The sequence below is a fragment of the Pecten maximus genome, unplaced genomic scaffold (genome assembly GCF_902652985.1).
Source record: "Pecten maximus unplaced genomic scaffold, xPecMax1.1, whole genome shotgun sequence".
In the NCBI taxonomy this organism is placed as follows: domain Eukaryota; kingdom Metazoa; phylum Mollusca; class Bivalvia; order Pectinida; family Pectinidae; genus Pecten; species Pecten maximus.
In genome coordinates, this window is record NW_022980703.1 from 659 (window position 1) to 28,401 (window position 27,743).

Sequence of the window (27,743 nt, forward strand, 5' to 3'; positions counted from 1 at the left end):
ATGAAAGACATTGTAGGTGGAATCTTATAACAATAGGTTACTGTCGGTGATAAAAAAATACTGTTTTACTTACATCAGGTAATGTCCTAAGGCGGTCGCCGATAGCAGTGCACACGATAGTCAACAGCTCATCTACCCGCTCGCTCAAGCGGAACTAATCTACTCGGTTTTTAGGTGTAGAAATGAAACAGTCACCGGTACCTAGTAAATCTGTTAACTGCATAAACAATAGCGTAATTACTGTCGAGGTGTACAGAGTACGACTGTAACGGTCAGTGCTTTCTAATAAATCGGATAAAACGCCAACTCAGTAACAGTAACATTTTATACGCACATGCGCAGTACCAACTTCCTGTGCTAATACACATCGAAATGGCGTGGTTGTCGATAAAACGTAAGTTGGACAATCAAACAGTATTTTTTATGTCCAATATAAGGTAATGGTTCTGTTACGTTTTACATATATTCTGTGTTAAATTTAAACGGTTATTTAATATAACATTAATAAATTGTCATTCGGTTGAATTCCAATTTTATCGTTATTCCTTTGCAAACATGACATGAACATCAGATCGTATTGAAGTGACTAAGCGAAAGAAACTTTATTGAGACTGTATATCGGCAAAACTACACCAAACTACGAGTGACAGAACGAAATATTACATATACATTTACATGTATTGACCAGTCTTTACACTGAACGACAGAGCGGAGTTATAATGATTATATAATGTTGACAGATATTGACCAAACTTTGCACCAAAAATGACAACACGCTTTATTCGAACACTCGGATGACTCGAAGTTTTCTCGTGGTCCCGTCGAGTTCGAGTTAACGAAGTTCCACTGTAAATAAAAAATGAAAGAAAAAAAAAACACACGTTTAAAGTAATTAAGTCATATATAATAATTGAAACTATAAGATATCAAATCAAAGTTACATCAACATACATCTTAAATGAAGAAGTTTATTATTTTTTTTTTTTTAAATATGTTTTATTTAAGGGAATTTTGTTCAATAAATTTTACTCTTAAATCTCATAAAATGCTTTTGAATAGACAAGTTCAGGCATTAAGGTCCAGCCTTTAAATTATTTATCCTACAACAGTGATGATAAGGGTCATGTAGGTATGAGTAAGTTCTTTTGTGTGTTTTGTTCACCAGCGCAATCAATTCCTCCAACTAACCTTTCTGCTGTGTACGTTGCTGATGGTACCATAATGGCGACATTAAACCCTCGGGACACATCAAGAATTGATGGATACTATTTGGAAGTATGTGACGAGGGGAGTCTTAACACATATTCCAAGGAATACCTTCCACTATTCAAATATCGCGCAGTTACAACTATATTCCTGTTCTTAATACCCAAACCAAGTACAACTTACATGTTTACGTTGACAACAATTTTCAGCGGAGACGAAAGCATATCGAATGGCTCATCTAAGACAACTGTCACCACTGGTAAGTACGATTATTTAGATTAGCTTAATAAATGAACCCAATAGAAATATATTAACAATAGGAATTGCAATAGATGTGTTGTTGTTGTTGTTGTTTTTTTTTTTTTTTTTGGGTTTTTTTTTTTTTTTTTTTTTGTAAATATATGCAATATGATTGAAAATGACTTTGTTGAATCACTAATTTGTCGTGATCACTCCTCTGTTCATATTGAAATGCCTTATGGATATTTTTAAGCAAAATTGTTTTCATCAAAATATCCATCATCAACGTATGACAGTATAAACAATGATATTAATAACATCGATTTGCACGATATATCCAAAAATACATATGTTAATGAATTAGATCAAATTCTTACTTAAATTATATCTTGTAAAATGTGTAGTATCCAAATGTAGACCTGTTGGTGAGCCTTAGATGACAAACAAAAATACTTAAAATGCGACAAAGAATAAAAGTACACAAAATTACCACAACCAAATATACTGAACAAAACAGGGTTGATTTGACAAATCCGCAACGCTGTCATTAGGTGGAGGGCTAGAGTAGAAGACAATAATGGACATTTATGCAAGAAACCGTTGCGTTGATAGATTCAAGACTTGATGTCATTCCAATACATCAACAACAACTACATGTTTATATATCTCGTAGACATTTTGATAACATTTTTAATATCTTCTTTAGAATATACATACCGTAAATGACGTTATTACCTCCCTTTAACCAACAACTGCCTATACATATAAATTTGAAGTCTCTATATTCACCAATGCATACATCATACGTTTTATTCATTTTGATTTTAAATCATCTATCAATATCCGGAGAAGATTTATATCTTCACCGTTACAATTAAGTTTTTAATTAATTGTAAGGGGGATCTGAATCGTGTATCATTTGTACTTGATATTAGTATTGTTCTTATCACATCATGGGTGAAATAAATCCCCTAGATAGATGTAAGCGTCTGTTCGCTGTCATAAACAAATTAAAATAGCGGAAGGAAATGCACTTGGCACTGCAATCTGCTATACGGGGCCCCTTAAGGGTTATTTACAAGGGATGTATATCAAAATGCTTGCACTGTTTTAAAAAAGATAGCGTTGTTAGTGAAGGATACACACTCTCAATTATGTGTGTTTTTACACGATTTGCAGAATCTGTGAAAAAACAAAAAAAAAACGTCGTGGGTTATAAGACCAACTTTCAGTAAAAACGAGCATAAAATCCTTGGTATTCTTCTCTGATGTACAAGATAATTTGTACAAAATGTTGTTTTTTAAGCTTGTATTTTGTTCATCGCCATCTGGACGTGGACATGATTTCAGGATCTTCAGGACATACAATGTAGACTGTCCAATTTTCAGCAACATATTTTATTATAAGTCAAAGAGTAAGTGACACAGATTTCGTGAGTTGATAGTTTTCACAGCTCGCAGCTATCTGACATTTACGAGGACTGACATTACATTTGTAAAGGGAATGCTCTATATGTAATCATAGAGAAGAGGCACACATTTCCAAACCCATGATTCTTAACTTCGGTCATGTTGTTTAAATCAATGTTAACATAATATATACGTATTTAAGTTTTAGTTATTGCCTTGTTACACTTGGTTGCTAGTTTTAGTTAGTTTTGGTTATTGCATTGTCATACCTTGGTTTTAGTTTCAATTATATCCTTGTCACATCTGGGTGTTAATTTTGGCTATAGCCCTGTCACACGTGGTTGTGCGTTTTGGTTAGAGTCCTGTCACACTCAAGTGTAAGTTTTGGTTATAGCCTTGTCACAATCGAGTTGCAAAAGGGTCGAATATTAGTTATAGTGTTGTCACACTAAGGAGAAAGTTTTGTTATAACACAATAATACGAACGCTTGGGTGTAAGATTAAGCTTCACCGTTATTATACTTTAGTGTAAAATTTAGTAATAGAGTAATAACACATTTGGGTGTAAGTTTAAGCTGTTACCCTTGACACCCGGATGGAGGTTTTTGTTATAGCATTTTCACACTTGGGAGTAAGTTTTGGTTATAGCATTTAAAATAACTTGGGTGTATGGTTCAGTTATAGCCTTGTCACACTTGTAAATTCCTTTCTCATTTCAGGGGCCCCGGTGGCCGAGTGGTTAAGGTGTCCCGACACTTTATCACTAGCCCTCCACCTCTGGGTTGCGAGTTCGAAACCTACGTGGATCAGTTAGTTACCAGGTACTGACCGTAGGCCGGTGGTTTTTCTCCGGGTACTCCGGCTTTCCTCCACCTTTAAAACCTGGCACGTCTTTATATGATCCTGGCTGTCAATAGGACGTTAAAGAAAAGCAAACCAAACTGTCTACCTTCAATGAAAGTTTAGTATGTAGAGTGTCACGCATCAGTGTGTGTTTCAAATGAAACTTATTACAATTATGTTTGCGAGTGTCGAATGTAAGGTGTAACTATTGAAGTTTAGCTTCAACTGCAGCCTTTAATACCTCGATATCAATTTCAACCGTAACTCACTGTGTACTGCCACAATTGGATGTGAGTTACATATATACCCTGTCATACCTAGTGAGATCCAGCCCTATCCTGACACACCTATGTGTGAGTTTCGGCTGCCGCTTGTCACACTTGGGTGTGGATATCAACTGTAGCTTGTCACACCTGCGTGTGAGTATTAACTGTAGCCTGTCACAACTAGGAGTGAGTATTAACTGTAGCCTGTCACACCTGGGTATGAGTATTAACTGTAGCCTACCACACCTGGATGTATCAACTGTAGCCTGTCACACCTGGGTGTTAGTATTAGCTGTACCCTGTCCCACCTGGGTATCAGTATCAAGTCTAGCTTGTCATCCTATGACGAGTAAAAGAGGCACATGCTCGATTAGTGATCAAGTCTAGTTTATCAACTGGTAGCTACATGAAGGAAACGGTACTAGCTAGGCCAACAGAGTGATTTGCATTGACCACAAATATTCTTGTTTTACAGCCTCGGCTATATACAAAGAAAAGGGTGCTCAACAAAGACTGTTGCTTCCAAAGCCGCCAAGCGATAAGATATCAACCATAAATTTCAATAGAGGAACACTTTTCAAATACATTCTTGGCGAAATAGATGGTGACAGCATAACTACGAATGGTGTAGCTGTACGTCTGACATCAACACATGCTGAATTGACAATTGATTCTCTGGACACATCACATGCTGGATACTACTACACCAAGATGATAAGTGGAAACAACGTACTTGGAGGAGAGTTTTTGGTAGTTACTGGTGAGTCATATTTATTTGATACTTGGAGGAGAGTTTTTGGTAGTTACTGGTGAGTCACATTTATTTGATACTTGGAGAAGAGTTAGTGGTACATGTAGTTACTGGTGAGTCATACTTATTTGATACTTGGAGGAGAGTAAGTGGTACATGTAGTTACTGGTGAGTCATACTTATTTGATACTTGGAGAAGTATTAGTAGTAACAGGTAAGTAAAATATATTGTGTACTAGGGGAGTATGTAGTAGTTACATAATTATAAGTTAGATTTATTTGATACTTGAAGGACACTTATTCGTAGCTACTCTTGAGTCGTACAGTATGTATTTGATATTTAGTGAACAGTTATTGGTAATAACGAGGAGTTTTACTTATTTGAAACTAGGAGGACAGTTATTGGTAATTACTGGTGAGTGATACTTTTTTGATACATGGCGGACAGTTATTGGAAGTTATTGGTGAGTCATATTTATTTGATACTTGGATGACAGTTATTGGTAGTTACTAGTGAGTCAAACTTCTTTTCTATATGGCGGACAATTATTGGTAGTTACTGGTGAGTCATACTTATTCAATACTCGTTAGTCATCACCGTACTCATACATATATAAACATATATTTTATATATAGAGGTATAGAGATACATTTGATGATTCTTTGATGATATGAGAGATTCTTTTTTTACCATATCTTTTTGCCTTTGGTATTTCAATATATGGGCCTTCGTGAAACAGCCAATTGGTAACGTTGTCGAGAACTCGTAAGTTTGATACAGGTATGTGTATCTCAATAAAATGATTTTTGATATCACTAATTTTCAGACAAACCCTCACAGCCAATCATTATTGCTTCAAATCAGTCACCATTCCTCAACAGCTCTGTGACATTGAGGTGCGCATCCAGCTCACAAAGTAAACCTGACAACCATGGACTGGTTTTAACATCTTCTTGGAAAAGTAATGGAAGTTTTGTTAACCAAAGTCAGTTATATGTTAACAACACTAGTCTTATTATAAATGAAGTACGATTAGACAGCCAGTATACCAGATACACGTGTGTGACTGAGGAGACTGGGAAGAATTATACTGGACTACCATCAGAGGAAAGTCAGGAATTCCAACTTACACCTCGCTGTAAGTATATCATTATTGTAACGGTAATATTACCGGTCTTTCGATATATAAAATAATCTATCGTTCGTGGGGAATCGTTCCAATTCAAAATTTTAGTTACAATGTTACAGAAAACTAAGGAATGTTTTAGTATTAGTGAGGTATGGATATGACTAAAGTATAACTTATGCTTGTAACTAGGAGAAGCTAATGCTGTGAGTATTTACAGTTCTTTACCCCAGTTTATGCTTTCTGCACTAGAGGGTGCTTTTTTGAGTTCGTGTTAGTTACCAGCTTCAGCCCACATGTTTCCCCAGCGTCGATTATGACACCTGAGTGATCTGGCCTTAACTCCTGTTGTTGTAACTGACAGGAATGTGTAATTGCTTGTTCTTTCAAGTATGTAAAATGAGCTAATGAGAAATAGATATAGTGTGCATATTTTGATACAATTTCCCCTACAAACAAATAAGAATTGTCTTAAGGCATTGGAGGTAAGCCATGATATATACTATGAATTGATTAAGTTACGTTTGTTACATTCCACCCTAATGGTGATTTATGGGCTTGCGATATTTATTACTGGATTTGCTATTTAGATGACCCCTAGCTAATACATCTTTAAAGAAAAAGATTAGACTTATATGAACGTAAAACCAATGAATCATGCCCTCTCTTCTTACATAATGCAAACATACATTTCAGCAATTTAATTTACATTGTTTCTTGAACAGATGGACCTCAGTTTATTAGGATAGAGGGCACTGAGGGTCGGTCTCCATTGATCTGGGGCGATGTGTACGGTCCTGTGGTCTGTAAAACAGACTGTAACCCACCTTGTGTCATGGAGTGGTGGAGACAAGGCGCCTCACTGATGTCGCCACGTGGTACAACAGATAACCAGCTGGAATTGAGGGACAGCAGTCTCCCCAAAACAAGGGAGATAACTTATACCTGTAAAGCACGACTGCCGAGTAATGCAGGTTTCATTGCACCAACAATGGAAAAGAACGTAACAGTTAAAGTTCATTGTAAGTATACTGAATTTGAGCAAGAAGTTGTCGATCCTACTACTACTCTCTCTCTCTCTTTGTGTAGAAATGAAATTTTGAAGTTTGTGTGAAATTAAATTGTACCATATGCATAAGTACACATAAAATAGCGATTGGGTTCTCTGGCATCGGTCAAGTAAGGGGGGGGGGGGGGGAGGGTAGCGGTGGTAAAATGATCACTAATTGACTTTACCAATTCTTAAATAGCTTGTGTACATCTTGTGATCTTCTTGGCAGAATCAGCTCATAATGAATGCAAACTTATGGTACAAACGGTCCACCAGACCTCATTGAAAATAAAAGCTGAAACTTGTGCAAGATCTATAACCGAAAATAGCATACCAATCATTAAACTTTTGGATTTGATCAAATTTTAGAGTGTTATTCAGATTATTCATTCAATTAGAAAATGATAAAAGGAGAGTTTTGTTGAAACGTTCAGGGGATTAAGTTGTGTAACTTCTGGTACTTTTGTATACAACCACTGAGCTTTGTTTACAATTGTAACCCTGGTGATATCCGTGATACATTTCTTGGCCAGATAGATCTTCGTTTTAGCTCGATCGGTTTAGCGTAATACATAGGAGGTCCCCGGTTCGATCCATGTAGAGGCAATGATTCAAATTTAAATAATCATGTGGTCCGTAACGTTAGCGCCCATGCAGGGACTTACGGAAGCATCGCTGTAACCCCTGGAAAGTAAGGACGAAGTATTTCCTGGAGTTGGAGTACTTATTATCTGTAATATAATGCTCGGCTAGAACCTTAAGCTAGTAAACCTCCTGGCATAGGCACGTGTTTAAATTTAATCAATAATTCACTGTGTTACGCAGTCATAGTTGTTGCAGATATTAACATCTTTTTAATATGAAAATGTTTCTTTTTTGTCAGAATTTGATTTCGATTTTTTTGTAATGTAATAATTCCTAAAATGAAAATGTCTGTTGAACAAATTATTGTTTATTTAATAAGAATGGTTTGATATAATTGGTGAAGTATCATGCATGTGAGTGACACAGGCCTCTTGGAACTCTTGTTCGTATACTGTAAAAGTGGACAGTGTAGGTCCCCTCATGCAAGCTAGTGGACATTTTCCTTCAGGCTGGTGGTAGGATGTTTGCCTTTTCAGCGAGAGGTCGTGAGTTCGAGCCCAGCTCAGACAGGGTATTTCCATAACTCTTTTCTGCCATTACAATACTATTGTTTCATAACGTAACATTGTAAGAAAATAATGTAAACTTATCAGCTAATGTCTGATTCATCAAATTCACTTATTTTTCTCAGTTAAACCTCAAGTCAAGACGGTGATGTACCTGGATGAAAATGATACATATCAACGAGTCAGAACAAATGAAATCAGACTCTCAAAAAATCGCAATTTGGTGCTTAGTGTTGACGTCGACAGCAACCCATATCCTAAGGAAATTGATCTGCACAACCAGAAAATAGTGAAGGCTGGTGTAGGTACTGATATCCCTGGGAGATATAGAGTTGAATTAGGTAATCTTCAGTGTAAAGACACAGGAACGTATGGCGTCAGTGCAGCAAACAACGTCACTGAGAATAGAGGTAATGGCAACCGCAATGTGTGGCAGTTTGGACTTCAAGTCAGTTGTAAGTATGGTGTTGTTCTTTAGTTTTAGTTTAGTTAGATAACGATATTTAATGTCCTGAAATAGTCTGTCGATGATGATTCACTCAAATCGAAAATGATACTCCTTGGTTAAAGACTTACTCTGTATCTGATATTCTTGAAGTAAACCTGATATCTTAATATTCATTTGAACAAAGTTACTTTCAAAATCTTACTTTTTCACTGAAGTATGTTTATATTGAAAATAGAAAATATAACCATTTTTAAATTTATTACAAACAAATGCGATAATTGTACAATGTTGTGATTATATGTCAGCTTTTCTTTTTGAAGTTATAAAACACCAATCTTAAAACATTGATTTTTAAGAGTTTATAGAGCCAAATATGTTATCAGTGAAATGAACAGGAAGACTTTCCTCATGTGTTGTTAAGGGTGATCGAGACATACACAGCTTAGTATGTTAATGTTCTAGGTACGCCACAAATATCTGAATCTGCCAACAATGTATTTGAACTGGCAGGGAGAAAGGATCGCACCATTCCACTCAATGTGACAGTGACCGCAAACCCAAAGCCGACTGGTCAATGGTCCGATGGTGTGAGGACCCTTCCTGTTCTACAAGAAAACAATTATACATATACTGTCAGAGGTGATGTCAAGGTCATGTCCGTGAACGACTACCGAAAATATCATGTTTACATCACCAACGGTATACAGGGGACATTGACTGTCACATTCCAGATCTATCCTGAAGGTAAAATATCAGTCAAAATATATCACTTCTTCATTACTGTTTGTTTGTTTGCTGAGTTTAAAGCTGCATTAAAAGCTGTTTATTTCTCATTCTATATTGCATTGGTGCTCATACTCAACTAAGCAACCTACAGGAGACCACTACTAAACGTAACAACTCACCCTGACCTAATTCAGATCGCAACTACAAGATTAACTCATAGTGACCTTATTAACTCTGGATGAGTTAATTAACTCACAGTGGCATAATTACCTGTCATAGAGACTTGGTCAGCTCACTTTAACATAATAAAGAACATAAGAACCTGATTATCTCAGACTCGCAAGGACATGATCAACTCAGTGATGTGACCTGAATAACTCACTGTGATTATATGAATTCACGGTCACGGTTGACTGGTTTAACTCTCGTTGACCCGATTAGATCAAAGTAACCCTATAAACTCACAGTGACCTGATTGACTCAAAGTCACATGATTATTTCACAGTGATATCATTTACTCAAAGTGGCCTGATTAACTCACATTTGATTGATTCACTCAAAGTGATATAATTGACTCACAATGCTATTTTAACTCACATTTATTGATCAACTCACAGTGGCTTGATTAATGGACTGATCTGATTGTCTCCTAGTGACATGATTAACTCACAGTGACCTAATTAACTCTCAGTGACCCTATAAACTCTCATTGACCACATTAACTCATAGTGGCCCAATTAATTCGTAGTGATCTGATTAACTCACACTGAAACAGTGAACTTAAACACCTCTATAAATGTTTAAAACAGTGCTACAATCATTTCGATTGTAAGGTCAGTACTTTAAATCATTGAATGTTCTCCCTGTAATCAAAAGTATATGCATGTTCAACAATATGAAGTCAGATGTGCTTGATGCTTGTTGATATACCTAATGGTTTTGTTTTCAAAGATAGTTGCCATTGTCGTATACATGTCAACCCCAAGGATGTGATATCTCTGTCAAACCCAATGATGTGATTTCTCTTTAAACTCCTAATATATGGTTTCCCTGCAAACACTTAGGGTGTGGTATCTGTTTGTCACCCCATTGCGTGTGATTGCTATGTCTACCTCTAGCGTGTGATTTCTCAGCAAACCACTAGATTATGAATTATATGTCATCCCCTGGCGTTTGATACTACTGTCAACCAATAGGGCATATTACCTCTGTGAACTCCTAGGGTAATACAAAGCACATTCTTTTAATACTATGAGATTACGGTGACAATACAGTGACGTCACTGTGACAATACAATCACGCCATGTCAACATTGTGTTGCATTTCAAAGTTTGTTCAATATTTGATAATTATCAAATTTACCCCGCGTAATTAAAAATGAATGAGTCTGACGGTAGAATAATAAGTATCCTCTAACCGGAGGACATGACAGAGTAATGTTCCACCCTTGGGATGATATTCTGAATTGCCTTGATCTTCAGAAGAACATCGGGTAAGTCATACTCGAGTTGAAGATTTGTCTTCCCCTCCCTCAATGTACGTTTCTTCTCCGGAATCCGACCTGTATTTTAGGTACCGCTGTAGATGTATTATCACAAAATACTAGTTTTTGTATGTTTGCTTGTTTGCTTTCTTGTTCGATTGTCTGCTGGGGTTATCGCTAACAATCAAACCGGCATGGCAGAAAATGTCGAAACAGGTGCCTTGTACCTTCACCTTGGTTTATGTTGCTGCCATTAAAACCGACTGAGATATCGGGTCTCGATACACAATTACGGTCATTTTTTCTGTAAATCAAAACTGCATTAAATCATAAATCCATCCAAACTAAATATACACTGTTAGATGTATGCATACACTATATATACATATAATTGTTGTAATATTTGTTTACTCTGTAATCAACCAGCTCTTACTCTCCTGGCGTTACAGATGTACCTGAAATACCGGTCGACTTTAATTCGTCAGAAGTAGGATCTGATTTTATCAAAGTCACATGGACATCCGGATTTAACGGTGGAAGTCCACAGATGTTCCATGTCGATTTAATGGCAATGGGTAAAGAATGGGTAACAGAAATACTGAATGTCTCAGACGATGACCAGGGATCAATAATGGCAGCCACACTTGAGAATCTAACTCCTTCCACTGACTACACCATCAGAATCAATGTTTCAAACAAAGTAGGAAGGGTATCCACAATGATAAGTGTCCAGACTCTTGGTAAGTTGGGTTTAAATGATTTATTCTGTGTTAAGTAAAGTCTACTGTATATACTTTTAATTTAAGTTTGTCAACAGGAAAACTGAACTTATAAGGTTGTGTTGTCCTCAAATCCATCAACGTTCTACTCTATCCTCATACGATAGTGGACTATTCAAATTCGTATGCATCTGTTGTCTGTATTTACCCATCATTGATTTAATGAAACTTCCGACCATATACTTCAGAACCGACACATTCAATCTTCTCCAGGTGTTATGGTTTTCTCTTAAATATAACCTGTTCTCTGTCAACACCTACTATGTGATATCCCTGTCTTCTCTAAGGGTGTGCTATCTCTGTCAACTTCTAGGGTGTTGTATTTTTTGTCTCTCCCTAGTGTGTGATATATCTGTGTCCCTGAGGTTGTAATATCCTTGTCTCCTCTTAGAATGTCAATTCGTATTTCCCCTATGGTACGGCTGTGCTATATCTGTCTCCCCTAGGGTGTGAAATCTATGTCACCCCTCGGGTTGGATATCTCTGTCTCCCCCTAGGATGTGATATATCGGTTACCCCCATAGGGTGTGATATCTCTGTGACCCCTATGGTGTGATATCTCTGTCACCCCTAGGATGTGATATCCCTGTCGAACCCTAGCTAGCGTGTGATATCTCTGTTAACCCCTAGGGCGTGATATCTCTATCTACCCCTAGGGTCTGATATCTCTGTCGACCCCTAGCTAGCGTGGGATATCTCTGTTAACCCCTAGGGTGTCATATATCTCTACCCCTAGTGCGTGTTATCTCTGTCACCACTAAGGTGTGATATCTATGTCACCCCCTAGGATGTCATAAATCGGTTACCCCCTAGGGTGTTAGATCTCTGCCACCCCCTAGGGTGTGATATTTCTGTCATCCCCTAGGGTGTGATATCTCTGTCAACCCCTTAGGTGTGATATTTCTGTCATCCCTAGCGTGTGATATCTCTGTCAACCCCTAAGGTGTGATATCTCTGTCACCCCTACGGTGTGATATATCTGTCAACGCCTAGGGTATGATATCTCTGTCACCCCTAGGGTGTTATATCTCTGTCACCCCCTAGAGTATGATATCTCTGTCACCCCTTAGGTGTGATATCTCTGTCACCCCTTAGGTGTGATATCTCTGTCACCCCTAGAGTATGATATCTCTGTCACCCCCAGAGTTTGATATCTCTGTCACCCCTAGGGTGTGATATCTCTGTCACCCTCTAGATTATGATATCTCTGTCACCCCTTAGGTGTGATATCTCTGTCACCCCTAGAGTATGATATCTCTGTCACCGCTAGGGTGTGATATATCTGTTACCGCTTAGGGTGTGATATATCTGTCAAACCCTAGGTTGTATTATCCTTTTCCTTCTTCATGATGTGATATATCTATAAACACAAAGAGAGTGATATATCTGCCAACTCCTTAGGGTTTCATATAGGTATTCGCGTTGGGCGTGGAATGTCCGTCAAACCCATAGGGTGTAGAATGTTTTTTTTTAAATCAGTAGAGTTCAATTTCTCTATCAGCTCGTTGGATGTAAAATCTCTTTCAACCAATAGAGTGTGATATTTCTGTCAACCCCCAGAGTGTGATTCTCTAGGGTGTGATATATCTGTCACCCCTTAGGTGTGATATTTCTGTCATCCCTAGCGTGTGATATATCTGTCAACACCTAAGGTGTGATATCTCTGTCACCCCTACGGTGTGATATATATGTCAACGCCTAGGGTGTGATATCACTGTCACCCCTAGGGTGTTATATCTCTGTCACCCCCTAGATTATGATATATCTGTCACCCCTTAGGTGTGATATCTCTGTCACCCCTTAGGTGTGATATCTCTGTCACCCCTAGAGTATGATATCTCTGTCACCCCTAGAGTATGATATCTCTGTCACCCCTAGGGTGTGATATCTCTGTCACCCCCTAGAGTATGATTTCTCTGTCACCCCTTAGGTGTGATATCTCTGTCAAACCCTAGGTTGTATTATCCTTTTCCTTCTTCATGATGTGATATATCTATAAACACAAAGATAGTGATATATTTGCCAACTCCTTAGGGTTTCATATAGGTATTCCCGTTTGGCGTGGAATGTCCGTCAAACCCATAGGGTGTAGAATCTTTTTTTTTTAAATCAGTAGAGTTCAATTTCTCTATCAGCTCGTTGGGTGCAATATCTCTTCAACTAATATAGTGTGATATTTCTGTCAACTCCCAGAATATGATCCCCTAGGGTGTGATATGTTCGTCAACGCCTAGGGTGTGATATATTCGTCAACGCCTAGGATGTGCTATCTCTGTAACCCTTATGATGTGATATATATGTGACCCCTCGGGTTGGATATCTCTGTCTCTCCCTAGGGTGTGATATCTCTGTCACCCCCTAGGATGTGATATATCGGTTACCCCCTAGGGTGTGATATCTCTGTCACCCCTATGGTGTGATATCTCTGTCACCCCTAGGGTGTGATATCTCTGTAGACCCCTAACATGTGATATCTCTGGTAACCCCTAGGGCGTGATATCTCGGTCTACCCCTAGCATGGGATATCTCTGTTAACCCCTAGGGTGTGATATCTCTGTCTACCCCTAGGGTGTGGTATCTATGTCTGCCCCTAGGGTGTGATATCTCTGTCAACCCCTAGGCTGTGGTATCTATGTCTACCCTTAGGGTGTGATATTTCTGTCAACCCCTAGCTTGGGATATCTCTGTTAACCCCTAGGGATGTGGTATCTATGTCTACCCCTAGGGTGTGGTATCTATGTCTACCCCTAGGGTGTGATATCTCTGTCAACCCCTAGCGTGGGATATCTCTGTTAACTCCTAGGGTGTGATATATCTGTCAACGCCTAGGGTGTGATATATCTGTCAACCCCTAGGGTGTGATATCTATGTCCACCCCTAGGATGTGATATCTCTGTCAACCCCTAGGGTGTGATATCTCTGTCTACCCCTAGGGTGTGGTATCTATGTCTACCCCTAGGGTGTGATATCTCTGTCTACCCCTAGGGTGTGATATCTTTATCACCCCTAGGATGTGATATCTATTTTTCTCATCCCTAGCGGTATCATACTAGTCTGTCCAGGTAAATACACCCATGCTTGATGTGTGTGTATTACCTCGCTTCCGTTGTAGGATAGCAACGCGCGTGCAATGTTAAAAAATAGGTCGCCGAACAGAAAGTAGATCTATTTATAGATTTGTAAACACATCGTCTGCTCCATGTGCTAGGCCAGATCTAATATTTTTTTCATTTATGATATAAATTATGTAAAAAAAAACACGTTCTTTTATTGTTTTTTATTAATCAAACATGGAACTATATTTTCACGCGAAAGGACACACTAGCTTGGCCGACATCAAGTGATTTGGCTTCGCTTGCAATGACAGGGCTGCTGAAACACCGTTAGACTGTGGAAATGAATGGTTTCCTTCGTTTTTAAAAGAGCAAACATAGTTTGCATATATGGGGAATGGTAAATCGATTGGCGCTGTTCTTTTTTTATTGTATGCAGTAGAAAAAAAAGTTTGGATTGAGAAAAAATGGCGTCCATCTGAGAAAGCTATCGACAGATAGTGCCTATTTTTGCGTATTTTAGGTTGGGGAATGAGAGAAAAATACTCAATCATATGTGGTTCATGTAGGATAGGGATATTTCACCCTCTAGGTCACTAAATGTGGTAAAACCCTCGGCGGAGCCTCGGGTTTTACCACATTTTGTGACCCCTCGGGTGGAATATCCCTATCCTACATGACCACATATGATAAAGTCTTATAGTCACCCCCTAGGGTGTGATATATCGGTTACCCCCTAGGGCGATAGATCATTGTCACCCCCTAGGGTGTAATATTTCTGTCACCCCCTAGGGTGTGATATCTCTGTCACCCCTTAGGTGTGATATCTCTGTCACCCTAGGGTGTGATATCTCTATCAACCCTAAGGTGTGATATCTCTGTCACCCCTAGGGTGTGATATCTCTGTCACACCTAGGGTGTGATATCTCTGTCAACCCCTAAGGTGCGGTATCTCTGTCACCCCTAATGTGTGATATCTCTATCACCCCTAAGGTGTGATGTCTCTGTCATACATAAGGTGTGATATCTCTGTCACCCTAGGGTGTGATATATATGTCAACCCCTAAGGTGCGGTATCTCTGTCACCCCTAAGGTGTGATATCTCTGTCCCCCCCCTAGGGTGTGATATCTCTGTCACCCCCTAGAGTATGATATCTATGTCACCCCTAGGGTGTGATATCTCTGTTACCGCTAAGGGTGTGATATATCTGTTACCGCTTAGGGTGTGATATATCTGTCAAATCCTAGGTTGTATTATCATTTTCCTTCTTTATGATGTAATATATCTATAAACCCAAAGAGAGTGATATATATGCCAACTCCTTAGGGTTTCATATAGGTATTCGCGTTGGGCGTGGAATGTCCGTCAAACCCATAGGGTGTAGAATCTTTTTTTTTAATCAATAGAGTTCAATTTCTCTATCAGCTCGTTGGGTGTAATATCTCTTCCAACCAATAGAGTGTGATATTTCTGTCAACCCCTAGAGTGTGATCCCCTAGGGTGTGATATATCTGTCAACGCCTAGGGTGTGATATATCTGTCAACGCCTAGGGTATGATGTCTCTGTCATCCCTAAGGTATGATATCTCTGTCAACCCCTACGGCGTGATATATCTGTCAACACCTAGGGTGTGATATATCTGTCAACGCCTAGGTTGTGATACATCTGTCAACCCCTAGGGTGTGATATATCTGTCAACCCCTAGGGTGTGATATATATGTCAACGCCTAGGGTGAGATATATCTGTCAACGCCTAGGGTGTGATATATCTGTCAACGCCTAGGGTGTGATATATCTGTCAACCCCTAGGGTGTGATATATCTGTCAACCCTTAGGGTGTGATATATCTGTCAACGCCTAGGGTGTGATATATCTGTCAACCTCTAGGGTGTGATATGTTCGTCAACTCCTAGGTTGTAATATCTCTGACTCTCCTAAGATAACTATCTTTGTCAACTCTTGGGATGAGTTATCTCTGTCATCCCGTATAAAGTAATCAATATAATATTTCCCTACCCAGGGGATGTCACAAAGAAATCTCAACCCGATGGGGAATTCATGAATGTTCAACCCGAGGCTTGAAATTTCTTTTTCACACTCCCTGTTCGCCCAAAATAGTAAGTTTACAGTAGAGTTATTATTGTTAGGTATTTCTCTGTCCAAACTATTGCTTATTGCTCTCCCTTCACTACAGGCTTACCTGATATACCAGTCGACTTTCGGGCATCAAATGTAGGATCAGATTATATCAAAGTCGCATGGACATCAGGATTCAACGGCGGAAGTCCACAGCTATTCCAAGTCACTGTAATGGCAATATGTAATGAATGGGTTACCGACACGTTTAATATATCTGATGAGGGCCCGGGAGTACTGATGACTCACACACTTGAGAGCATGGTTCCTTCCACATACTACGTCATCAGGCTCAATGTTTTCAACAAAATCGGAACGGGAGATTCTTCGGAGATAAGTGTACGGACGATTGGTATGTTTGAATTTCATGCATTCACACTTTGTTCAGTAATATTCTAATATATATAATTCCTTTGATTTTTTTTTTTTTACTATTGGAGTTTCAACTTCTCTGAAGAAGACGTTCTACGGTATTCCATCAATGATCTATTTTATCTGAGATAGTTAATTAAAAAATTCTGTTCTGTGAAGTTATGTGAACTACATTTATGACAAACAGGTATATTTATGTCGCATTTTTAAGTAGCATGACCTTAAAACTTGTTTAATTTCAGAGCTATCGACACCAAAATTTTTTACTGTTGTCATCTTTGGGATAGTCATTGTCCTTCTTCTCTTTGTTATCGGAATCCTCGTCGGCGTGGTCATAAGGCTGAAACGGAATAAAACAGGTATGATAGTGAATTTAGGTTTGCCAGGATTATATTTTACTTCGTTTCAAAAGCTGTATTTTCTGTTTGCATAATTGCATTATCTACTTTTAGGGACACATGAGTAAAATGTGTTAAAATGTTTTAACTGTGTCCTTCCATTGCTCTTTTTTAAATAAATTGGCAATCAGTTTAGCATCCGCATTAATGACCTTGGCAACTTTAACGTTGATGAGTGAAACATTCCTATTCCCGTATAAGCTAGATTTGTTCAAGACCCGGCCCCCTTTTGCTGTATGATTACGATGTAATATGCAATACAATTTCCATGACAGGTTTCTGATTAATAGAATCTATCATGGGTCTGTTCCGTGGACAGGGATATCTCAACCCGATTGCAAGAGTTTGGCCAGTCAGCACGTGGCTTGATACAATCACTTTTCAAATCACCATAATTAACATTGAAGTTATCAATCAATATTTACACAATTTTTGTATTAAATAACATTAATTACAATTTATCATAAATGTATATATTGTTATAGGCCTACCTGCGTGTGGCGCAAAGTCGACCACAAGTCGCTATATACGTATACAGGTAGTTACACATAGCTCATAATATTGCACACAGCTCGCATATCTAAAAACAATAAAATCCAAACTTACTATTTAACATTTAACAGAATACCTGATGACACTTTCATATTGCTTTTCAAATTCTAACTGGTAATTTAAACAACTTTGCAAAGTACGAATATATAGACAAATATTTTACATGAAATGACAATTACTGCCATGATCACTAAATGTATAATATACATAATAAAATACTTTTAATAAATATTACATCATTAAAGTAATGATATACAAATATAAAGAACACATTTTAGGTGATGTTTTATTAATAGACATATTACTTACATGTCTTTGTCGTCTCTGTAAATATGTCCGTCCACATGAAAGAACGTATTCCCTCCAACTGACTACTTGACCACACAAAGACAACGAACATAACCAACTGACCAATCAAAACACAAGACGTAACTTAGCACATTAACACGTGACACTGCATAGAATATGGACAACACAAACTAATATGCCCATGAATACAGTCTCACACCGAGGAACACTATACGGACGCGATTACTGCGTATGTACAGACACAACGGTAAAACGACCTACTATAGGAATACGATACTATATGTTGCCGGAAGGCTTGTGGCGTTTGGTTTGTTTTTGCTTAACGTCATATTAACAGCCAGGGTCATGTAAGGACGTGCCAGGTTTTGGAGGTTGGGGAAAGCCGGAGTGCTCGGAGAAGAAAACACCGGCCTACGGTCAGTACCTGGCAACTGCCCCACGTATGTTTCAAACTCGCAACCCGGAGGTGGAGGACAAGAGATAAAGTGTCGGGACACCTTAACCACTGGGCCACCGCGGCTGGTGGCGATCAGGTGTAACGACTATTCTAGTCCGCGCACATTATGTGGCTTCTAATTGGCGCTGATAAATACTAGTAAAAGGAAATAGCAATGGAAAACATGTAGTAACTATTTCGTTATATGAAATTCGTTATATTTTTCTGAAATTGTACATATCAATTGAGCGCTTGGCTGTGAATGAACAACACTAAGTCATAGCTATGGAGGGGATGCAAGTGTGTTGGTATTACACCTCTGTAACTGTATAACCACAGGCATCTGCTACTGGTGGTATTTATAGAAAAACATATTAGCCTTTACTCTTATAATATCAACAAGGTGTACAACTCGATAAGTTGGAAGTAACAATTGACAGATGCCGACTTCCGATGGAGTTATCAGAAACACAAGGTCAGGGAAATATAGGTTTATAAAAAAATGTAATATCTTATGCTGAACATCATGATATAATTTTCAAAAAGAAATCTAATTCGTAACGAAATATAAAGTCAGATGTGCTTAATGCTTCTTGGTAAACTTAATGTTTTTGTTTTCACTATCCAGATATGACGTAAATTTGTGGCGGATGTCGTCGGTGAGGCTGAAAACGCTTACTTTTCCGGAGACTCTGTTTTAGAGATCTCAATCCAAATCTGCATTTTTGTTTTATATTTCACCTGCGTTTAATGAACTTTGTGCTCGAATTATGGTTTTGATGTCGGTATTCTATTCTGTCCTTGTATTCAATTGAGTTCCTCTATGTTCTCTTAAATTGTGTTTACCACCAGATGGCACTGCAAGAACAGAAGTTGTAGCCTCAAATGCCGATGCGAGAAACATCAATGTAGTGAAACCCCGCAGAGGTAAGTATTACTCACTTGTAATAGGATAGGAGAAATGCAATGACAAATGCAATGACAAGACTGGGAATCGAACCATGGTCCTCAGAACTCTAGACAAACGCTCTAACCCTTTGAGGTACATGTATATGTCCACTAGCTCTCAGCCCATTTAAGTTCCGGTACATAACCAAGCAAAGTGTAAAATCTGGGTTTGTTTTTCTAAAATTGTTGTGGTTTTACCAAAAGACGTCAATGTAGAACATCATCAACAAAGTTAGTCTGTTACATTACTTGCCCTTAGACCATTCTTGTACCAATATGGAAATTAAGCAGATATTACGGAAACTCTACTATTGATACAGCAGAAAACTGAGAAATTGTCAGGTTTTGAACAAGCTTTTGTCTTAGATAGCTTTTATCCGACCAACAAAAATTTAAAACTTAAATCACCAATCAACGGAGAATTCTTTTAGAAATAATAATTGATAATTAATAATAACTAATTATTGCAATATAGTTCAAAAGTTGATTCATGGATAGAAAGAATAGTTCTTGGTCTATTCATTTTCTGATTGTGTTAACCATCAGGTGGCATCACTGGTGAAAAAGTTGAAGGACATGCCGGTGCCAGAACTGTTAACATATCACAACCATCCAGAGGTAAGTATACGCTACACGTGCAGTGTCAAGACTCGTTGCCCTTAGACTAAGATTTTGGTTGTTGTACTGGAAGATGTCCAAGTAGTATGCAAATTTAATCGCAAGAATATGCTATCCATAGACCCTCCATGTTGTAGACACCGCGGAGTGATCAGGTTGAGTCAAAACATGGGGAAAATAATCATTTTTGGAAAACCTGTACTTGAAATATAAGAGAACTGGGAAATTGTTCGGGCTTTTAACACACTTTGTCTCGGACAATCACTAACCATCCATTATTATTGCAAAGGACTCTAAAAAATAACATAGGCGTTACCATATTATACGCTAAGGGCCCATGAATGAAAGCCTTTTGCATGATAAACATATATATAGTTGATGAAATTAAAGTTGAATTTAAGTAAAACTTAATTTGTTCTCTACTTATGTTTTCCCTCAGGTGCTGCTGCAGATTGTGAAGCTATAGCTACAGACGAGGACGGGTACATGATCATGTTAGATATACCCGAAGGTATGTAACCTAGTAAGGTACATCGATCACAAAAAAGACTTGTTTTCTTGTGGTAGGCAAGTTTAACCAGAGTATTGGGCTTCATCAGTGGACTTGTTCACATAGAGTACTAAATATAGGGGTTCACTGCTCCTGGTGATGAACAATAATCAGTCAAAATCGACAGAAAACAAGCAACAAGCAAAACCAGCTAAACGATTGTTGCGATTGTTGTACTCCTATTGGATTGGTACCTTCCTCCACTTACTCACCATGCATTCTAGTATCCAGATTAAAGATACTAGAAAGTACCTATATACAATTATAGATCACGGTATAAGTTATATATATCTATACATATGTATGTATTCAATGTTTGCTATAATGAGTATAAGTTATAACATTAGCTTCCATATGGTTTGAATTATGTTGAAACATTCAACCTACCTTAAATCAAAATTGTGTAAAAAGATCAAAGTTATTTTGCTGTGGATCATGTTGGCAATTACTTACAAAGATAATTGATCAAGAAATATAGATACTTACAAAACGTTTTGGGATTATAGTATTTTACTACATATTGTGACATGTCTAGATCTGGAGTTGCAGATGGCTAAGTTTTTTAGAGTTTTTGTCAACCTTAGAAAAAGGAAATTATTATATAAGCAAACGCTCCTCAACCCCCACCCCCACCCCCTCCCCCTCCCACCCCGCCCCCTGAAGTCACTTTGGGCCTCTCCTCCCTCTGGCGGTTGTTTCCGGTACCAGATTATGTTTATTTTTGTTCAATAACTGCATGCTCCTTTTGGTCTGGCTGATATACCCTGCATTCATCCATCCGTCCCGAAATATCGTTCAACTTTGTACCAGCATCTCTTTGTGTGACTTTCTAAATCCATTCCTGATCTGCTACTCTCGTTTTGTCTTAAAGTTTCGTTTTTCCAATGGCGATAGTCCAAAGATTCTCGGAATTAGGGACGCTAGAAAACAGGACTTAATTTTTTTTTTGCGTTTAGCTCTTTTTCTCAAAAAGTAACGATGTTATTTTAGTAAACCTGGAATATAGTTTCATCGTCGTAAGGCTATTTTACCATACCCTACCGATTACATCAATTTAAAATGTTTTGTTTATTTTGAGCTGAAACCTAGTACTATGAAAGGTTGATCTATAATCACTACTGTTCCCTCAATTTGTTTACAAATTAGTTTACATACAAATTGGAATTACTCCTTTTATATACATAATGTATCTATTCCCTATCACTTTCTAAAAACATATTTTTGGGGGGAAATGACATATTTGGGTTGATTTTGAGATTTACTGATTATGTGAAATGTGATTTGCATCATCATTAACACGTGCCTATATTGTAAACCTTTGTTTTTAAGTAAATTACATTTAGTGGTTTCTGGAAACAAAATACGGGAATTGTCATACGTTTCGGAGTTTGGTTAAAATCTTCATTTGTTTCGGCCGTTTGTCCTTCGGAATCAAGTGAAGGACACAGGAAAATATTCGTCTTTAATACGTCATCCCTACGCTGGCCCTTCCATTGTTAAGAAAAGTTAAGATTTACCCCTTAATGGAGCGCAGGGTCGATATACATACAGGTTCTCTAAGGTTTAAACTCATGTGGATCATAGTGACAATTAATATTTGGGATTTTAGTATACTTACCATACATTTTGAGTTTTCGAGAGCTTTTGTTTTTTTTTCATTGAAAGATGCAAAGTAGATAATTGCATATAGATTTTATTTGATGCACATTTTGAATATAAACTCTCCATGGGATAAAATCCACGTGCTACATATTTTGAGTTCCATTCGGGGAAATAATGATAGATCACTACTCGTCTTCAATATGATTTCAAGTGACCATCGACTATTTGAGCGAAGTCATCATAGTTAACGTTAATTGCCAATAAGTGAATACAAAATTGGAAAATTTAGTTGAAAAGTTTCAATATTCTTAATATTTAAGTTATAATGAAAACAAATATTGCTCATATCGAATTTTCTTTTCCGCCGGATGGTGCTGCAAATCATGAATCTTTAACCACAGACGACAGAGGCTACATACCCATGTCAAAAATACCCAAAGGTAGGTACGAGATTTATAACTTACTTGGAGTTCATGTACATTTCTCAGCCGACCCTCGACAATTTAAATGACGTCAACACATTAAACGTTCATTGTCAATAAGTGAAATAGTTGTGAAGGATCTAGGTGAATTATTTTAATGTAGTTATATATTAGATTAGATCAAAGGTTATCGCGTATTTCCATTTTTCCCAATCAGATAACGATTCTCTCAACTCAGATGACGAAGTTTACATACCTATGTCAGAAATACCCAAAGGTAGGTAACAGTTTCATAATTTATCGGAAATTCATTTATCAGGGCACTTATAACTACAATCTCAAATACCGATTTCCTTGTGTGTGGTCAACGAGTTTAGACCAACTAATGAACTAAATAAGGAGACTTCGATTCCAATCTACTATTTATCCAGGTGGTGCTTCAAATCAGGAATCCCTAGCAACAGATGACAAAGGGCACACACTCGTGTCAACAACACCCAAGGGTAGGTCACGAGTTCATTAATCAGGGCGCTCTTGAAAATGCAAAACAACTCGGAAATTATGTCTTGTCATCAATTTTGGTCACAGACAACTACTCGCTTTTTCCTTTCCAGCAGGTGGTGCTTCAAATCAGGAATCCCTGGCTACAGATGGAAAAGGGTACACTGTCGTTTCAAAAACTGCTAAAGGTAGGTAACAGTTTGGTAACTTATTGTGAGTTCATTAATTAGTACACTTCGACTACAAAAGAAAACGATAAAACATGCATAGGTTTTTTTGTCATCAACAAGTTTCGACTGACTGATGAGCTTGAAGACACTTTGACAACTCAAACCTAATCATGCTACCTATTTGATCAATATGGAACTCAATTACAAAACTGTGTTTCTCCCTTTTTTGCCAAGAATGTCCTCCCCTTGTGACGTCACCCTTGCCCCGCCCCCTGACGGTCGTTTCCTGTACCAGATTAATTTTATAGAATTGGGAATGATACTTTCTTAAACACAATGTATCTATGCGCTAATTTTTATTTATGTGATAAAAAGGTAAAACAGTCTGATGTACAATCGGGGAACTAATGATATCATATTGCAAAAAAATACTTTTGAAATACAAAGCAACTGTGAATTACTCGTAGATCGGTTTTCAGCAAACTTTGGTCAAACGTTAATTGTCGATCGGTGAAATAATTATTTAAAATTTAAATGAATTATTCAAATATTATTAATATGATACATCAAATCAAAAGTTATCGTCTATTTCCAATATTCTTTTCCTCCAGGTGGTGCCGCAAATCAAGGGTCCCTAACCAAAGACGACAAAGGTTACACTCTCCTGTCAAAAACACCCAAAGGTAGGTAATAGTTCCATAACTTATTGCTACAATGCATGTACTGGTTTTCTTATGGTCTATAAATTGCCACTGAATAATAATCTTAATAAGGACACTTTGACTAGACAAAAGTGCTCATCCTACCTACTAGATCAATACAGCTGAATTTAAAAAATGTGTTCATCGTGGATAAAATCATGTTCAGTTATAGTTGGTACAATTATACAAATACTAATACAATTTCTGGGGAAAGTTATTCAATTATCATCATAGTTAATTAAAAGGATAGTGTATAAAGCATTTACATTGAAATACATTTATCTAAGCAAACGCTCCCCATATCATCCCGTCCTCCCCTTCTGACGTCATACTTGTCCTCCTCGCCCTCTGGCGTAGTTTTATTGCACTAATTGAGGCGGACATTTATTTTACTATTCAATCTTTATTTTTGTTTGATAATTACATGCCTTTGTATCGCACTATTATACCTTACACTCATCAATCTGACATGAAATCTCGTTCCATTTCCAACCAGCATCTCCCCGGTGCCTTCGTTTTGCCTCAAATTATTCAATTTTTCAACGGTATTTTGCGGAAAATCATTCAGAATGGTCCAATGACTCTGAGAGTTAGGAACATTTGGAATCAAAACTTAAAGTTTTGCGTTTAGCTCATCTTCTCAAAAAGCATCGATGTAATGTCAGTTAATCTGGGATATAGTTTCATTGTCGTCAGGACATCTTAACATACCCTACATATTACTTATTTGTGTTATGCATTATTAACAGGTGTCTAATATATATATAGAGTGTGAATATTTCACTTAAAACTTGCATTTTCTTAGCGCCAAGTGAAGGACACAGAAAACATGTATCCCTAATAATTACTCCTATGTTAGCTCTTCTCTTAGCCAGGACAATAAAGACCTCCATCATAATGGAGCTGGGGGTTATATAAAGTTAGCCTACGAATGGGTTCAGATCAAACTTTCAACATACATTGAAGCTGACAATGCTTCGAATAGAGATTGAACAAAAATTATCAGCGAAGTTTCAGTTATCAAACATCTGAAATATTCATATGTATCTAAGGAAATGCCGACATTTAGTTTGTGCTCTGCGAAAGATTAAACTGGTTTAATAACCCAATGACCTTTATAAAGGCGTCTCAATGTAGAGCACAGGCTAAAATGTGGACACTCCCTTAGATACGATGACCAGAACATACTGTGAACATAGGGGATATCTCCATAACGATTTTCTGAATACTGAAACTTCGTATGTTTTAATCTAAATTTGAAGCTTTTGAATTTGCATCGTCAGCTTTAAATTGATTATTATTGAACCGTTTTGCTGTAAATCATATTTACAATCTGTAAGCCGTGAAATACATCTATTTTACATTCCGACTTCTGTATTCTATTTGTGGTGTGATTTGTGATCTGTGATCTTGATGACGTACCACGATCACTTGCAATAAATGTAGTTTTAATAAAAAAAAATGTTTAAAAGTCGGTTTCTTGTACAAGTTGGCTGAAGTGTTTCCATACGAGGTAAGGTGAAGCATTGGAATTGTATCGTTGGATTTTATTTCAAAACTTTTGAAAACGAAATGCAAACGGCATCATCATAATACACCAGGAAAGTGCAATTAATGCTTTAAAATATTTATAAAGAGTATAAAAAAGTGTGTCCGTCCGGGGGTTAAAACGGATTTCACTAATGGAGACATACTTGTCCCCTGACGTGTGAAGTGCAAGATTCGCAAACTTAAAAGCATGAGTACACGATAGTTCCTGATCGCGGTGAGAGATTAAGTTCATAATCGTCTGTCAAGGTTAAAGGTCAAAGGTTGCGTTTGACTACTTTAAAAAACTAAAAAAAGTTTATATTCCATTAACTCCCGGATAGGTTAGTTTTATTGGTGAAGTGGAAAGGGCCTTCCTCACTTTGCTTTTATTTCTGTAAGTTCATTCCATTCTGTATTCATAATGTTCATTACTTCCTTCCTTCAAAAGTATAGTGATGCCGTAAGTTAACTACATTCTACATTCATAATGTCCTTCACAAAAGTATAGGGATGCGGATAGTTACTAACATCCTTCCTTCACAGCATTATGGGAATGTTGTTAATTAAGTACATCCTCCTTTCACAAAGTCATAACAATGCCGTAAGCTTATTACATCCTTCCTTCACGAAGTTATAGTGATGTCGTAAGTGACTTATACTTTTCATAAATCTATATGTCTTTAAACCACAATGACTGTTCTATTTTATCACCAACTACATTTAGTGTTATGCTGTTTTGTTTTAAAGACAAAAATCCACTTTACGATGATATTGCTCCAGCAAAATCCGATGAAGGAAAGTCAAAAGCCTAAACGGGTAAGAACTTTTCTTTCTATCTATCATGAAGTCATGTGTTGTCTAATATCAGAAAAAACTGTTGTCATCAAAACATGAACTTTCTTATTATTTGTGAAGGTATGGTGATTAATTAACTTTTTTTTTCGAATTGACATCCGAGAAGCATTGAATTAAGTCAAAATTTGAATCTAAAATATGAATAATCTTAACGATAACATTTAGCGATTAACAGTCACAAAAAGACAACCTACGTTTCTTTTAAGTTAAAGAATGTTTACACTATAAAGCTAGATTTGGTTAACGAATATTTCATGTTTGTGATTAAATACTTATCAATGTTGTGATGTCATGTTTTCAAGTTCAAAGAATGAGCTATGGAGACAGTGATCGAGCTACATCTGGTGAAAGTATCCAAAACCAGCACCATCATAGGGGAACAGTGTATTGTACCAGCGAGTGATATATCCATGTGCGATGGAATCAAGAACAAAGAAAATAAAATATATCACTCTAGAAAACATTGATGATATAAAGTGTTATCATTTCCATGTGGCGTTGATGTTATACGTAAAACAAGCAAGTCTAGTTCATCTACATTGACGTCGAAGTCAATACGACAAAGGAAACGACGACAGTCTCATGACAGAACGCAATACGTCCTCGTTAACTTTCTAAAGAATGTACAAACCAAGAGTAAAAAAGATGACATCCTTGATTTATTTCTTATTGATTGCATATTGTCTGCTTTTGATTGTATTGGTATGTCTTTATAAAAAAAATGTATCATGTCGCTTGATCAAATGACTTTTTATCGGATACCATGTGACACTATTTAAACCAATCAGAGAGTTTGAAATATATAGTGTTATACTTACGACATTTACTAACCCATTCTTTTGGTCAATTGGTCACTAGTTGTCAGTTATAATGATGAAATTGTATTCGGATACCAGAAGATGACAGAAAAGGATGGGTTTTATAGTTTAAACCCGTGATAACCATCGTAGTTTTGTTCAGATACATAATGTATGTAAACGTACCCATGGTCACCATTATGTGTTGTAATACCTTCATAATTTTGTACAGGTACATAATGTATGTATATGTACCCATGGTAACCATCATGTATTGTATAACCTCCATGATTTTGTCCGGGTAGAGAAT

At 37.3% G+C, this 27,743-nt stretch overlaps 1 protein-coding gene across 1 annotated transcript; it reads left to right on the forward strand.

Annotated features, from left to right (window-relative positions):
• The first annotated feature begins 372 nt into the window (after positions 1–372).
• On the forward strand, positions 373–27,294 carry LOC117319633. Its single transcript, XM_033874406.1, has 20 exons — positions 373–394; positions 1,166–1,465; positions 4,441–4,725; positions 5,544–5,855; positions 6,569–6,865; positions 8,171–8,500; positions 8,956–9,237; positions 11,152–11,442; positions 16,731–17,024; positions 17,287–17,403; positions 19,592–19,666; positions 20,234–20,305; positions 20,745–20,816; positions 22,859–22,897; positions 23,097–23,156; positions 23,311–23,382; positions 23,494–23,568; positions 24,162–24,233; positions 26,529–26,597; positions 26,939–27,294. Exons 1-19 carry the CDS (start codon positions 373–375, stop codon positions 26,591–26,593), a joined length of 3,132 nt encoding a protein of 1,043 aa, XP_033730297.1. The 3' UTR covers positions 26,594–26,597; positions 26,939–27,294.
• Positions 27,295–27,743: the final 449 nt, after the last annotated feature.